The 15,132-nt window shown below is 45.7% G+C and overlaps 1 protein-coding gene across 1 annotated transcript in view; it reads right to left on the reverse strand.

Annotated features, from left to right (window-relative positions):
* The window catches only part of PLEKHH1 (pleckstrin homology, MyTH4 and FERM domain containing H1), a 65,953-nt gene that overhangs the window by 33,343 nt on the left and 17,478 nt on the right, over positions 1–15,132 (reverse strand). Inside the window, exons 3-4 of the mRNA XM_056133484.1 lie at positions 6,368–6,430; positions 5,194–5,343 (exon numbers count right to left, since the gene is read on the reverse strand). Coding sequence (XP_055989459.1) covers positions 5,194–5,343; positions 6,368–6,430 — 213 coding nt within the window. The remainder of the gene's footprint in view (positions 1–5,193; positions 5,344–6,367; positions 6,431–15,132) is intronic.

Genomic DNA, 15,132 nt, shown 5'->3' on the forward strand with positions numbered 1-15,132 from the left:
GCTCGAAGTAGAGGGCTGCAGAATTGTGCGGCTCGGTATTCAGTGCCCCCACCCTGCTCTCCAGGGGAAAGTTCCATTCTCATAGATCTCTCTCAGATTGTAACTGGTTGCTCCACGGTGGGGTTGCTTTCTTGGCAAGAGTCTTTCTGTCTCTTTGTCCCCACTGGAGAAGCTTTGCCCCTCAGGGCTCCAAGGTCTGTGTCTGGATATATCAATCTAAATTTTGGCATTAAGTTGTTGATTGCGGGAGGAGATAAACACAAGTTTCCTGATTTAGCCATCTTGGCCCTGTCATGGCAAGGTTTTTTTTTTTTTAGACAGAAATTTCATCATACCTGTCAACATCTTATTTATTTTTTTTGCGGTACCAGAGATTGAACGCAGGGCCATATAATCTGTGGTTTAGATACATTCTTGGCCCCTGTCACTATTTTAAATGTATACACCTTTGACCTAGTTGCTTAGCATGGTTTGTTGCAACATTACCTGATAAAGCAACAGAAAGCAAAATACTCGGAACTAGAAGTAACCTAAGGTCCACCAATAAAAGGTTGGCTAAATAAACAAAATGAAAATGGAAAGGTGTACTTCCATACATAAGAAACATTCAAAATGAGAAGTGGGAAGTAAAAGATTGGGGATTGGGGAAATAAATGTTACTGGTTATTTTATAACCTCTAAGCTTTTTACTTTTGTTTTAACCATGTGTTTCCAGTACATTAAATAAATAAGCAAAGCCAAATTGCACTTAATCACAATATTTCCTTTAAAGCAATCCAAGGGAAAGAGAAGAGAGAAAAGTGAGGTGTGTATTCCTCCCATATAACTGTTTATTTCCTTCCAGTGCCCAAATAACCCAGGGCTCATTGTGACCTGAAAGAACACTGAGTTGACAGAGATCTACCATGAGCTGTATTAAGACCATTTTTGGTGCTGATTTTGGGTCACCTCTGGCTGTGCTTGGACTCACTCTTGCCTTTATGCTCAGAGATCACTCATAATGGAGCTGGATAATTGCCTTACCTGCTGTACTATTTATTTTGCCCATCACTTGGATCTTTGTCATTGCTTTTGAAATACTGTACAGTGAAAACCATATATGCCCTCTCATCCACTGGACAAAGCTGGACCCTCACCTGTGGGGGACCCTGTCACTTCACTGTATCATGTACAGCTCCGCTTTCCACCTACTCCCTAACGTATTTATTACTGTACTCCACAATGATGAGGTCCTGGAAACAGGAGGAATAAGATGGGGAGGGGATAGCAGGGGATAGCCCTGACTGTTAAATATGGTGCACCAAGGAGAATCCTCCACCAACAGTAAGAGGATGGGGGTACGCAGAGAGCAAGCTCTACACATAAAGGCACATCCAGACTGATGGGGAAGGGGAGAGAGAGGCTTCTTTTATCACACTGGGGACAGATGTAGTGGGCAAGAGGGGGGTTACGACCTTATTATGTACCCCCCACTAGCGTCTAGAGGTTTTGAAACCCTTTCGACCAAACACCTAATTCTGAGACTACTCTGAAATCCATCTTTCAATGCAGTGAATAGCTATCCACTTGAAAATCAACTTCTTCCATATCAACTTCCATAAAGAGTGTGATATATGAGGGGTGGTGGGGGTGGGAGGTGCAGCAATATACTTAAGGAACAGGAACTGAAAGAAAAAAAATAGAAATGCAATGAAAATTTCCACACTGTCTCACCCCAGAGGAATTTTCACAAAGATGTTCAACAACATTAGAAAAATGTCTGACGATGGAGAAATACCTATGGATGGATGTGTTTACCACAACACAGCACATTTAACCTGCTTTTTTTTTTAGAAGACCACACATGCTGACACTCTAGAAGATTTTTTCAAAGACTTCCATGCTTTAAATGAGCTCTTCAAACTTGTGAAACTATATGTTTGAATTTCATGTACAGCTCTTTGCTTGCCAGAAGCTAGACTTTACAATTTGATATTTAAAATTTGTATTTAGTCTTTTTTGCTTTAAGCATTGCTTTAATTAACTCAAACTTTCTTAAATCAAGAAAGTTTTTAAAAAATCAGGATATAAATAAAGGGAATGGATCTTTTTGCCATTCACTATTTAAGTTTTTGTTTATCTTTGTGCTATTGAGGAAGTTCTGCTTGGAGGTGTTGAGGGGAGGAGGGCACAAAGAGATGGGGCTCGAACTCAGGACCTTACACATGCAAAGCAAGTGCTCTACTACTTGAGTTCAGGCCAAAGCCCAGATCCCCTTAAGCTTCCATTTTTATGTTCCACAGTTGGAAAAATAATGTGTCCTACAAACAAGCAGAAAGTATACAGGCAGAGAACCCTCCTTGACTAGCATTTTACTATTTTTAAATGCTTGGGAATTTGGGGAGAGAGTCTTTGTCATCACCACTAGCGATTTAAAGGATGTATGGAGATCCAGGATTTTGCTGAAATAGAGCTCTGAAGACTGCACTGATATGCATAGAACTAGGAAGAATTCTCAGTAAGATTTCTGTACACTTGAATGAAGGCAGCTATGTTAGACCTAGTGCTTTCTTTGCAGATGCTCTCTGTAAGATGTATCTTGGCCTTTTTATGAAGTGAAATCTAGACTGAAACATCAGATAGAACTTTACTTCTTATGAGAACTTTACTTCTCATAAGTCATGGAGAAAAAGCCCTTCAAGGTGCAAGGCCTCTAAACAAATAGAGCAAAAATGTGTGAGTAACACAGTCTGGAATGAATGCAAGTCCCAGTCACTACAAGAACATCAACAACAGTATGGGAGAGGCAAGGGGATTCTTTTAAAGATGGAAAAAGCACTACTGGCTTTTAAAATAAATATGGAGATGATTTTCTGTTAACAGGTTATATCAAACAATATCGTCCAGGTTAAATGATGAGACTAGGAGCTTTTGCATACCCTTTTCACAATACACAGATTTTATTCTACCATTATTCTTCTATCTTGTCTGTGAAGACTAGAAGTATAGACCTAATTTCTGAATCTTCACCCCAGATGGGATGAAGGATAAAGTTTTCCTCATGCCTTCAGTGAAACATGGCTTTTAGCAGTCATCCTTCAAAAGCAATATTTGTATTCAAAGAAGAGCAGCAGCAAACCTTTAAACCTGTCTTTGAAACTTACCTGCTAGGAGACACTGGACTAGAAATATAATCCTCTGGGTCTGCAGCATCTCCTTTAAAAAAGGGCAGAGTTGGGACTAACCCCAGCTCCACTGACTTAGAAAAACATGTTTTTCCCATTTGGACCTTTGTGTACTGACAATATCCGCAATGTTTTGGTATATGTGATTACTAATGTCCTTTTAATAATATAATGACAATTATTGTCATTTATAATGACAGTCATATAATTAATTCCAATTAGTACTGCAATGTTTTTCTGACCAAAGTTTAACAAAAAAACATTTTGCACATCAATTCCCCAGAACAGTTGCATTTTTAACCATGCAAGAGAGAGAAGATATCTCTAAAAATCAATAGGAAGTTTAGCAGAGAGTCTCTCAGTCAAAACTTCTAGATTATCACCACTTTGAGGCAGCACTCGGTGTCCCACAACAAACCAGGACACACCCTACCAGGGAAAGGTCAGAGAATGCTGAAGTGATGCCCAGTTTGCCCGTGAGAATATTAAAGACACTACCGAGGGCATTGTGGGCCTCCACGGAGAAAGTGCCATAGGAAACTCAGGACCTTCGACCACACTGGGAGGCATCTGTTGGGAATAACAGAGCTCTGGCAACAAGGAAATAGTGGGTATGTAAGGCCAGTAGCAGAGGGAAGGGACAGAGACGGGATAAAGTTAGTGAGAGGCGGAAGAGACTATGCAGAGAAAATTGAGGAGCAGGGTGGGGACAAGTGTTCCAAGAGCCCCCTCAGCAAAGGAGCGAACACAGCTGCAAGGACAGGCCGTGGCCTCATCTGGGCTCTCGGGGGTTCAGGAGTGGTGCCCAGCTGTTCAGAGGAAGGGACGACTTTGGTCTGTGCAAGTTCACTGTGGAAACTTTGGCCAACCAGCACACTGTTCCGTTTCATGCTGCTCTGATGTGACAGATGTGTGGGACATACCACATGCGTGTGCAAAGACATTCAGGGAAGAAGGAGAGGACAGAGAAGGAAAAGCTCTCCTTCACTCACACAGACCCAAGTCTGACTCTAAGCACAGATTAACTGAGTTGCTAATCATAACCCACAGTCCGCTGAGATGGAATCTTACAAACTTTTTTCTTTTTGGTTTGTTATTTTGGGCCACACCCAGTGGTGCTCTGGGGTTACTATGGGCTCGGCAATCAGAGATCACTCCTGGTGGGCTCAGGGGACCCTATGGGATGCCAGGGATAGAACTTGCGTCGGCCATGTGTAAAGCAAGCACCCTACCTGCTGTACTATTGCTCTGGCCCTTACAGGTGCTTTTATAGAGTAATAATCTGGACTGAACACTAATTAAGTAGATCGCTTTCTGTATTTATCATAAATCCATTCCATTTGTAACAGTGATCTATTCTGTTTGCAACAGGTAATTCATTCTCTATTTGGTCATCAGCATTTACTAACAATATATTAATAAACTATTCTATCCTCAGAGTCTTATCTTTTTCCTAGCTATATGTGGTCTAAAACAAATTGACAATAAAGTGCTACTTGATAATGATAGCTTTACGAATAGTAAGTTTTTATTGTCTATACATGAGTAGGTATAAAAAATCTCAATTAATATTTATTGAAAGTCCAAGATTCTATAATTTTCAATTCTGTAAGCAAATAGACACAATTGTAATGAAATCAATTAAAAGCTTGTGCCAATTTGTTTTATATAAAAGAAATAAATTTTCTGTAGAATTAAAAAAAAAAGGATCTGGGCTGAAATTATGCCCACAGGCACAGCAGTAGCTGCTAGAGATGGGGTTCAAAACCAGACTGCTCCATCTTCAAGGCCCCTTCCCTACTGTCTACTTGACTTGGCTCCTGTGGTACCCGTGTGAGACTCAAGTGGTACAGTGAGAGGAAAAACCTAGCAAGAACGTCACATGGAGACATGTGGACAGCCTCCGGAGGATGGAGTGTCTGCACATGCTGGCAAGTTTCTAGTAGAGTGGCACCATGCCCGAAGTTGGTGACAACTGGAGTTGCAGCTGAGCGGGCATTGGCAGCCCACTTAAGAGTTTGGACCCTACCTGCTTCTCCAGCTGTGCCTGCAGCTGGCGGATGAGCTCATCTTTGCCTTGCAGGGCTTTAAGCAAGTCCTGGTACTTCCGGTGCAGGCTGCCTGCTGAGTCCACGTTCTTCAGGTTTAACAGTTTCGCCTTCTCCTCCATCTCACCCATCTGAAAAATACCCATCAGCTCAGGAGGCCGAGTCACAAAACATGTGTGTGATACGGATATAGACGCTCCCCAATGCTCAGGTCTGTGACTCCCAGCAAAGCCCTAATCTGGGGCAGTCAGTTAATTCAGTGCCCACACTTCTTTTTGTTCATTTTTGATTTTTTGTTTTTTGGGCCACAGGTGGCAGTGCTCAGGGGTTATTCCTGACTCTTCACTCAGGAATTGCTCCTGGTGGTGCTCGGGGGACCATATGGGATGCCGGGGACCCGGATTGGCTGTGAGCCAAGCAAGCACCTTACTGGCTTTACCATGGTGACGGCCCAAGTTCAGTGACCAGACTACTTCTTAAGGCTTTCACTTGGGGCAGAGGAGGAAGTGACAAGGAAGGCAGAACCAGGCATTGGGCTATCCCACACTGGGGGGCCCCTGCAGGGGTGAGCTGGGACAGTCTTGGAGAGGAACTGTTCCAGCCTCCTCATGGCAGTGACCTCCACTGCTCTCTGAATGACCATGAGCAGCCCCCTAGTACCCAGTCTTCTTGCAGCTAGAAGGCCCTGGATTCACTTCAGCCAGTGAAGTTGAATGAGAGTTCTGGGCTAAGGCACGTAAGAGGCACACAAGCTCTTCCCTGTCACAGCACAGAGGCTGATGTTCCAGATGGTTCCACTAGAGAGGGGCAGCTGCCAGGGTCCCTAATCATGTGTGCATCAGACTACCTCAGTGAAAACAAAGAATGATCAACCACTGAGATGTCAGGTGTCGTTTCTTACTATACAGGTGTCGTTTCTTAGCACAACACAGCCTGTGAGGACTAATCCACTCACCCACTCAGGGCCCCAACCCTCAGCCACTCCCCTTCATACCCACAGCAGACTCAGAGGACTATGGTATGACTGCAGATTCTTCTCGTCTCTGCAAGGAGCTCATCAATGTGATGAGTGTGTCTACAGGAAAGGCTAGTGGCTACTCCCCTTCTCCTGTCCCTGCACACTCCCTCCAGGCCTCTCCCCCAACCCCCAATTACCTGGGTCTCTGCATTCTCAGCTCTCTGCTCTGCTTCCAGCAGCCTTTGTTCCAGCTCCTGCATCTGCTCAGAGGGGAAGAGGAGAGACCAATGTAGTATCCATACTGTGAACATGACAGGAGAGATAGTAAAGTGGATAGGGGTGCTGGCCTTACACACAGTCAACCTGGGCTCAATGCCCAGCACCACGTTATGGTTCCCCAAGCACCACCTGGGTGATCCCTGAACACAGAGCCAGGGGGAAGCCTTGAGCACTGCCACCTGTGGCCCCAAAACCAAGGGTAGGATGGAGGGGGAGGACAACATGGTGGATTGGGCAGACACTGCCCAAAGGTTGGGCTTATACTGCCCAACTCAAGTCGCTCAGAGGGTAATCAAGATTTGCATGGCAACTCTTGGCCCCCTTATTCTGAATTATGGGCTGGGAGGAGCCCAGAGTAATGTTCCCTCTGCTGAGATAAGAGCTTGGTTCCAGAGAGGGGCAGCGACCCCTGCTATTCTTTCTGGGGCACCTCCTCCCCTGGTCCGGCCTCAGTCTCCTCTCCTTGAGGCCACTCTTTTCTCAGCACTGGGCTGTAGGCTGTGCCATGCCACTGTGCCCTGTGCCTGGTATGGGACAAATGCCCACATGAGTGTCTATCACAGTCTCAGTGAGAAATTGTTCCTAGAGAATGTTCCTTCCCATCCTGAAAGACACGGCTGGCCAGCAACCAATCCTTCCTTACCCCCTCTCCAGGATATCTCTACTGTAATGGTATCACAGGTATCCCCATATTTAATTTCTTTACTCTGAAGGAGACATACGTTTTTTGAGTTTTGGTTTGGTTTGGGGACCACACCTGGCAGTGTTCAGGAGCTACTCATGGCTCTGTGCGCAGGAATCATTCCTGGTGTTGCTTGGGGGACCATGTGGGATGCTGGGGGTTAAACCTGAGTCAGCCACATGCAAAGCAAACTATATACCTGCTATATAATTGTTCTGGCTCCAATACATACTATTTTCAGTGTGTGGGGAGAGCCAGTGGTGCTCAGAGTCTAATTCTGGCACTTATGGAACCCTCTGGGATACTGGGGATTGAACACGGGTTGGCCACGTGCAAGGCAAACGCTCTTCCCACTATACTATTGCTTCAGTACTATATTTCCAAACTCCTATCTTGCCATCAGTAGAGAGAGGCGTGTCACTCAGATCTGAGGGGGATCAGCAATTCTGGATTCTGAGGCCAAATGGCCCAAGCAAAGGAACCAAAGTTCTTGCACCTGAGGCTCAGTAGGCACGAGGTCTAGAGGCTACCACTCTCCACCATGTCCCTGTTGCTTCAAGAGCTCCCGGCTTGGTGAGGAGACAGAGCGTCCAAGCTCGGCTCTCCATGTGGCCCTCACCAGGGTTCAGCCAAGTACTGCACAAGCCCACACCATCATGAGAAGGATGGGTAGAAGCCGGGCCGGCACACACCTAGCTCTCTTGTCAAGGGCACGAGCCCCAGCATAGCTGGCGTCAGTCACTTCCTACTGCCTTGCCTGGCTCCAGGTACATAGTCATCCTAATGCTAGAGGCCTCATGTCCCTGGCCTGATTCTCCTTGAGGTTGGACAGGTCTTGCACTCCAGACTGCAGCCCAGCCCTCACCATCCACACCCTTGCACGTAGGCCTTTTCTCTGGTTACTCAATCTCCCCCTATGGGTCTTTCCCCTTTGGACTCTGACTGGCCACTCACCAGGAAGAAATTTCTCCTCTCATTCCCAATCTCTCAACTTCTAGTTTAAGCTCTGCTTTCCCTCCCTACTACTAGGTGGAGGAGGAGGTGCCCCCAGAACGGTGCCTGAAGGGAAAGGAGATCACCTCAAAAGGGTTCATGTTTAGGGGCTGGAGAGATAGCAAAGCAGGTAGGGTGTTTGTCTTGCATGTGACCGACCTGGTTGGATTCCCAACATCCCATATGGTCCCCACCAAGTCCCACCAGGAGTAACCCCTGTGCAATGCCGGGTGTGGCCAAAAAAGAAAAAAAAAGGGTTCATGTTTGAGGGCGTGGGGCACCTTCTTTCTTAGGGTGGCCACTAACATTTTCTGTACGTTGCCTGTGAAAGGATCCAAGGAACCCAAGTCAAACTCGAGATGTATAGCCCTGGGGAGTTACCTCAAGGGGCTGAGCGCGGGCTGTGCATGGCACTGACTGGTTCCCTGGGTACCACCAGGGCCGACCCCAGAGACTAAAAACCCACGGGACAAAAATACTCTCTGGGCTCCCAGCAGATAGGTATTTGACAGGTATTTTGACAGGTATTTATCTGCTCATTTCTTGTATGGTCCTTTCTCTCCTGGGCTTAACACTCATCATGGCTTCTCCCAAAACAAATCTGAGAGCCTGAATTGGTTCTAGCCAGATTCAGGGGCATTATTTATTCCAGTCAGCTGGGCTTTCTCAAGTCAGTCCTTGGGTCTGTCTCCCCATAGGCATCCCTTGACCTTCAAACGGTTGTTTTGCAGTCAGAGAGGTAAGAATCTATATAAACTGGCAGTCTGGCTGCAGAGGTGGCTGCAGACAGCTCTATTCAGTGGTGGGGGCGAGAGATCGACACACAGTTTCGGTCCCCAGTGGCCACGTTAGTCCAGACTCATCCCCTTCTGGTCTCAGACCTTGCTGGGCCAATCAGATTCTGTCTCCAAGAGACGGAATTCTGGGCTCTAGAGCTGAGCAGGAGACACGGGATACCCTGGAGAAGGTGCACACACTTCCAGGTCAAGACTGCCTGGAAGGGGCCTGAGCGATGGTACAGCAGGTAGGGTGTTTGCCTTGCACACAGTCGACCCGGGCTCGGTCCCTAGCATCCCAGATGGTCCCCCAAGCGCCGCCAAGAGTAACCCCTGAGCATCACTGGGTGTGACCAAAAAAGCCAAAAAAAAAAAAAAAGGGAAGGGGGGGAAGACTGCCAGGAAGTTCCTTCAATTGTGGGAGTGGTCCCACGGGCTTTCTAATAAATTCCCTTCAGCTATCCAGTTTTTGTCCATATCGGTAACAACTCTGAATAATGTAATGCAGGGTGCATTTAAGTTTTTAAAAAGAAATAAAGTATTGACCAGGAAGACTGGATTTCTGAAAAGTTTCCAACTTAAGTCTTCAGCTGGGCCTCTGAGGGCCAGCTTTATAGCGCAGAAGACATAGTATTTATTTTTTAAACACTTATTGTATTTATTTGGTTTTTGGGCAGGGCTCAAGGCATACTCCTGGCTCTGCACTCAGGGATCACTCCTGGCATTGCTTAGGAGACCAAATGCAGGGATCCAACCAGCATCAGTTGTGTGCAAGGCAAGTACTAGTCTCTGGCCCCAAAGACATGGTATTTCCATAGTTGATTATTTATCTTTGCAACCTTCTACAATGACTGTCTAATGTTTTCCAATATCATCTGCTGGGAAAATTTGTATTCCTGTCTTATAGATGGAGAAACCAAGGCAGAATGAGGAATAGGATGTATGAGTTCCAGGGTTTTTTTTCCATTTTAGGTTGAGTGACCAATGACACTAGATAGTGCTACAAATCACTGTTTGAAAACATGATGAGCACTTTTTTTCTTTTTTGAGGTTGTCCATGCTGGGCTTTGCTTGAAGCTTACTCTGTTTCTGCACTCAGGGATCACTCTTGGCAGGGCTCAGAGGATCATACAAGGTGCTGGGAATCAAAGCCAAGTCAACTGTGTGCAAGGCAAACACCCTATCTGTATATTATCTCTCTGGCCCCAAGGTGAGCACTTTTTCTATCAAAATTTTAATAGCATACATTCCTTTTAGGCGTGCCGTCTCTAAAAAAGATGGTAGCAATCCTCATTGCTACCAACCCTTCCTGCAGTTCCTAACACTCTAGCAAGACACCTCCAGACTCAAAGCGTTTGTTTGTTTATGTTAGCATATTCTTTGTTTGTTTTTAACTCCTTTAACTTTGAAGCACAATATTTTAGCGTGCCTCAAAGAAGCTGATACAGCTTTGGAGAAACATAGGCATTTGGAGAAACACTCTACGACCATCAACAGGAAGTATTCTTTCTTGTCTAATTTCTGGACGTGGAAAACATGTGAACATCTGGAATGTTTTTCACAGAGAAGAAGATAATGATCACGTCACTATCGCTGTGTCCTAATAATGATCAACACCCTGACAGACTGGTTTGAAGAGAACATTCTTATCCTCATGTTTCCTTCTGGTTTTATGAAAACACATTTTCCCCATGGCTGCCGGAGTCCTTTCAGGTGTGCAGAGGCTGCCTTGTCCTTTTTAGCGTTTTCAAATTCGTCTTTCAAATTCACCACCACCACTATTCCCTGTGTCAAGCTCATCTTCTTACGTGATGAAAGGGCCACATGTGGGTCAGAGGAATAGAACAGAGGGTAGGGCATACTCTGCACATGGTCGACCCAGGTTCAATTCCCAGCATCCCATACAGTCCCCTGAGCGCTGCCAGGAGTAATTCCAAAGTGCAGAGCTAGGAGTAACCCCTGAGCACTGCCACGTGTGACCCCCAAACAAAACAAAAGGGCGACTCCCAGAGCTCTGAAAAGCTGAAGCTATGGTGGATGACCCCCTTCTTTGGGTTCTGTTTCTTTTTCAAGAGGGTTCCCTCAGACCATTGCCCTCAGCTGTCCTTCCGTCTGTGGGTCTGGTGTGACGCCAGCCACAGAGGTGTCAAGTTCAGGCGGCTGTCAGGCGGGGGATCCACTTTCACCAGCTGCCACTCGTCCATAAGCCTCTGAGAGGCCCCAGAACTGGCTGCAGCAACCTGATGAAATGCACTTGGCACCAGCTTGGCATTTAATGTTCATGTCCGCAGCTCCTTGATACCCTCAGTGCTGCTGTGAAGTATCAGCTCCAGTGGACGTGGGGGGCGGGGTCATGGGCACTCTCTGGTGTTCCCACACAACCTGTCCTGGGCAGTGCCTGAGCCAAGAGCAGGACCAGGCTGGCTCTCAACTGCCTTTGAAAAGGGGTTCAGGGGCTGGAACAATAACACAGCGGTTAGGGTGTTTGCCTTGCACGTGGCCGACCCGAGTTCAATTCCCAGCATCCCATATGGTTCCCTGAGCACCATCAGGAGTAATTTCTGAGTGCAGAGCCAGGAGTAACCCCTGTGCATCACTGGGTGTGACCCAAAAAGCAAAAAAAAAAAAAATTTTTTTTTAAAAAAAAAGGGATTCATATTCTTGCCACTGCTTGGCACGCACTGGGAAGACCGGTGTGGGCAAGAGGCAAGGTTTGGGTACCTGGCTGGCTCCAACGTGAGGCTGCTGTGGATAAGTCCCAGAGCCTCTCTCTGTCTCATTTCCTCACCAGTCAAAAGAGGACCACAAGTTTCTACTCAGGGCTGCGGCGAAAAGACATCAGAAGCCCCGACAGAAGCTCCTGTCCTTACTGAGTGGCGGACATATATAAGCTTCTGGTGAGCTTTTTCTAGACAAAGATACCACTGAGGACCAGTTTGTCAGACAGTCTGGTATTTGCTTGTCAACCCAGAAACATAAATAATAAAAGGGTCTCCTTTCTCTCGGCAAAGTATCCTGATTTAGAACACAAATTCTATGGCAGCCTGGAGCTGGATAGATAGTACAGCAGATAAGGCATTTGCCTTGTACAAAGGCAATCTGGGTTTAATCTCCAGCATCCCATATGGTCCTCTGAGCCATGCCAGGAGTCCTTGAGCACAGAGCCAGGAGTGAGTCCTGAGCACCACCGGATGTGGCAAGCCCCCCCCCCCCCGACCCCCGACCAAAAAAGATTCTATGGCATCCTACTTGGGGTCTATCTACAGAGAGACTGGCCAAAGACCAGCCTAGAGTCCCCTATCTGACTGCAGTGTCATGGGCATTCAGCCAGCTACAGCAGCAGCAGCAGAACTGAAAAAGGACACTTGCTATGTATCTGGCTCTGTTTTGCTCCTTTATATTACAAACTTATTGAATCTTTGTACTAATCCTAGGAGGCAGGTACTATTATCCCTATTATACAGATTAGGAAGCTGCACAGAGGGGTTCAGTAACTCTCCTAAAGTCACATCATTCAGAGGCAGGACCAGGATGTCAACTCTGAAGGATAGGACTCAGAATGTACTGTGCTACTGGCCACCGTGCCTCTCCCCTCCAAAGTTCTTGTCACACAAAAACCCATGTTCCACATTCAATCTCCAAATTCCACTTCCTAAGAAAACTCAGATCCAAGCATATTAGAGTTACACTTTCTTCTGGTGATAATTGGCTCCTCCCCACATACAGCATTGCCCTGGAACTCTCCCCAGAACTCATAGCTTTCTCATCCAAATTATCATTATCATTATTATTATTATTATACAACACCTGATGGTGCTCAGGGGTTCCTGCTGGCTCTAAACTCAGGGTTCACTCCTGGAAGCATATGGGATGCTGAGGATTGAACCAGGCTCAGCTGCATGCAAGCCAAGCGCCCTTCTTGCTGTGTTATCTCTCTGGCCTCAGAACCTATAGCTTTCTTCATTTCATTTACCCAAGCTTTTATGTTTGCGCCCCCCCTCCCGTTTTATCTATTAAATGATTCTAACTCTGTTGTAGTTAAAAGAAAAGTTCTCAATTTCGATTTCTTCTTCTCCTTCTCTTTTTCTTTTCTTTTTACTTGGTCTTTGGGCCATACCTGGTGGTGCTCTAGCAGGGATGGTTCCAGCTCTGTGCTTAGAGATTGCTTGCAGAAGTGCTCAGGGGACCAAGTGATGCTGGTGATTGACCCTAGGCCTTCTGCGTACAAAGTATGTGGTCCAGCCCAGTGAGCTATCTATCAGCCCTCGACTTCATTTTAAAGACTTTTTTTTTTGTTCAATGAAGAACATACACTAATTCCCAAATATAAAAAAGACACAACCATGCGGCTTCCCTAGTTTCTCACTGCAGAATAGATAAAGGAGAAAGACTAAGTCTCATCTATGGGTCCTCAGACTTTCAGGGGCCCAAGGAGCCATGTAAAACTTGGTACAGGCACATCCGCTTTGTACCAAGCCTTGCTGACAGAGGTTGTTAGTTAGCAAGACTGGGCCATGGGACTAGGAATGTGGTAGAAAAGAAAAGCCCTGGTGATAGGGCAGGGGAGATCACTCAAATGCCTGGAGCACCACTGGAAGCAACACCCCCACCAAAATAAAAACTAAAAAAATTTAAAAAGAAAGAAAGAAAGAAAGAAGAAAGAAAGAAAAGAAAAGGAAAGGAAACCTCTTGTCAAGTCCTAGCAGCACACAGACCAAACTAAAAAATTTTATACTGGCTGCAGAATGCAAAGCAAAGCTAACTGACTTTTTTTTGTTATTTTTTTTTAATTTTGGGTCACACCTAACAATGCTCAAGGATTACTCCTGATTCTGCCCTCAAGAATCATTCCTGGTGCTCAGGGGACCGTATGGGATGCTGGGGATTGAACCCGTGCCAGCTACATGCACAGCAAATGCCCTACCTGCTGTAACTAGCATTTCAGCCCCTAACTGACTCTTTTGAGAATCCGTCTGAGCACCAGGCCCCATCAGCATCAAGCTTGAATTGAGGGTCTCCAGAACAAAGTTCTATTAGCGTAAAGTTTCTGGGAAATTCTACAGAGTCCTAAAAAATTAGGGCGCTACAAGAAAAATGGAATAAATCTGTTTGTGCACGCATAAATGTGTGCACATGCGTGTGCGCACACACAAACACACACCCACACCCACCCACACACACACACACACACACACACACACACACTCAAGCATGAGTCTCTCACACTAAATACAAAGAAGCCCTAGAAGACACCTGCTCACAAAGATCATAGCTGCCAGCCAAGAGATCAGCTAAGACCTATTCTGCGGTGACTTGATGCAGACAGCTATCTGCAGCTGGTCCTGATCACACTCTATTCTCCTTACAATACCAGCCTTTCACAAATGATGAGGCATTTAAGAGTGTTTTTCTGGGCTTTGTATTTTACCCCAATGTTGCTAAGCTGGTACCTAACTGAACTCCTTGCTGCCTCTGTATGCTCCATGGTGTGTTGCGGGAATGGAGACAGTCACTGTTCTTTTGTTTAAGGAAACAAAAGCATTTATACGTTCATAAAATTAAACTGTAAATTTTTGGTGCATAAATACAAAATGAACTGTATTTCAAAAACCTTGGTTGGCAAAAGTGACAGAGGGTTCTGGAAAAGAGGAAAAAGGAAGAAGAAAAAAAAGGATGTGCACAAGTACTGACTGAGATGGGACTCAGAGAAAGCTGCTTCAGTCAAAAAATGTTTACACTGGGGCTGGAGAGATAATACAGGGTGTGGAGGGTTAGAAAGATAATACAGGACTTGCATGGAGCTAATCCCAATTCCCCTGAGTGAAGAACCAGGAGTAAATCCTGAGCACTACTTGGTCTGGCCCAAAGGGCAAAATACAAACTGAAAGAAGTCCATGCTGAGAAATAATGTGTTTTATTATGGTATTTTTTATTTATAAAATGTATAAATTCGCTCAAATCCCTTTGAGGAGCAGAGAAGATTAATTATCTTTTGCACAGAATTTGCATGAATTCTGTGCCACCATGAATCCATCATAATTTTGACAAAAAGCTCTTTTACTGTTTGTTTTCTTTGGAAGTCACACCTTGTGATACTCAGGGAACACTCCGAGTACTTCTCAGGGACCAAATGCAGTGCTGGGGATAGAACCAGGGTCAGCCCGCGTGCAAGGCAAGTGCTTTACCCGCTGTCCTATCTCTCTGGTTCCTAAAACAGCCTTTCTGGGGTAGG

Source organism: Sorex fumeus, unplaced genomic scaffold (assembly GCF_029834395.1).
Source record: "Sorex fumeus unplaced genomic scaffold, SorFum_2.1 ptg000098l, whole genome shotgun sequence".
NCBI classification, from domain to species: Eukaryota; Metazoa; Chordata; class Mammalia; order Eulipotyphla; family Soricidae; genus Sorex; species Sorex fumeus.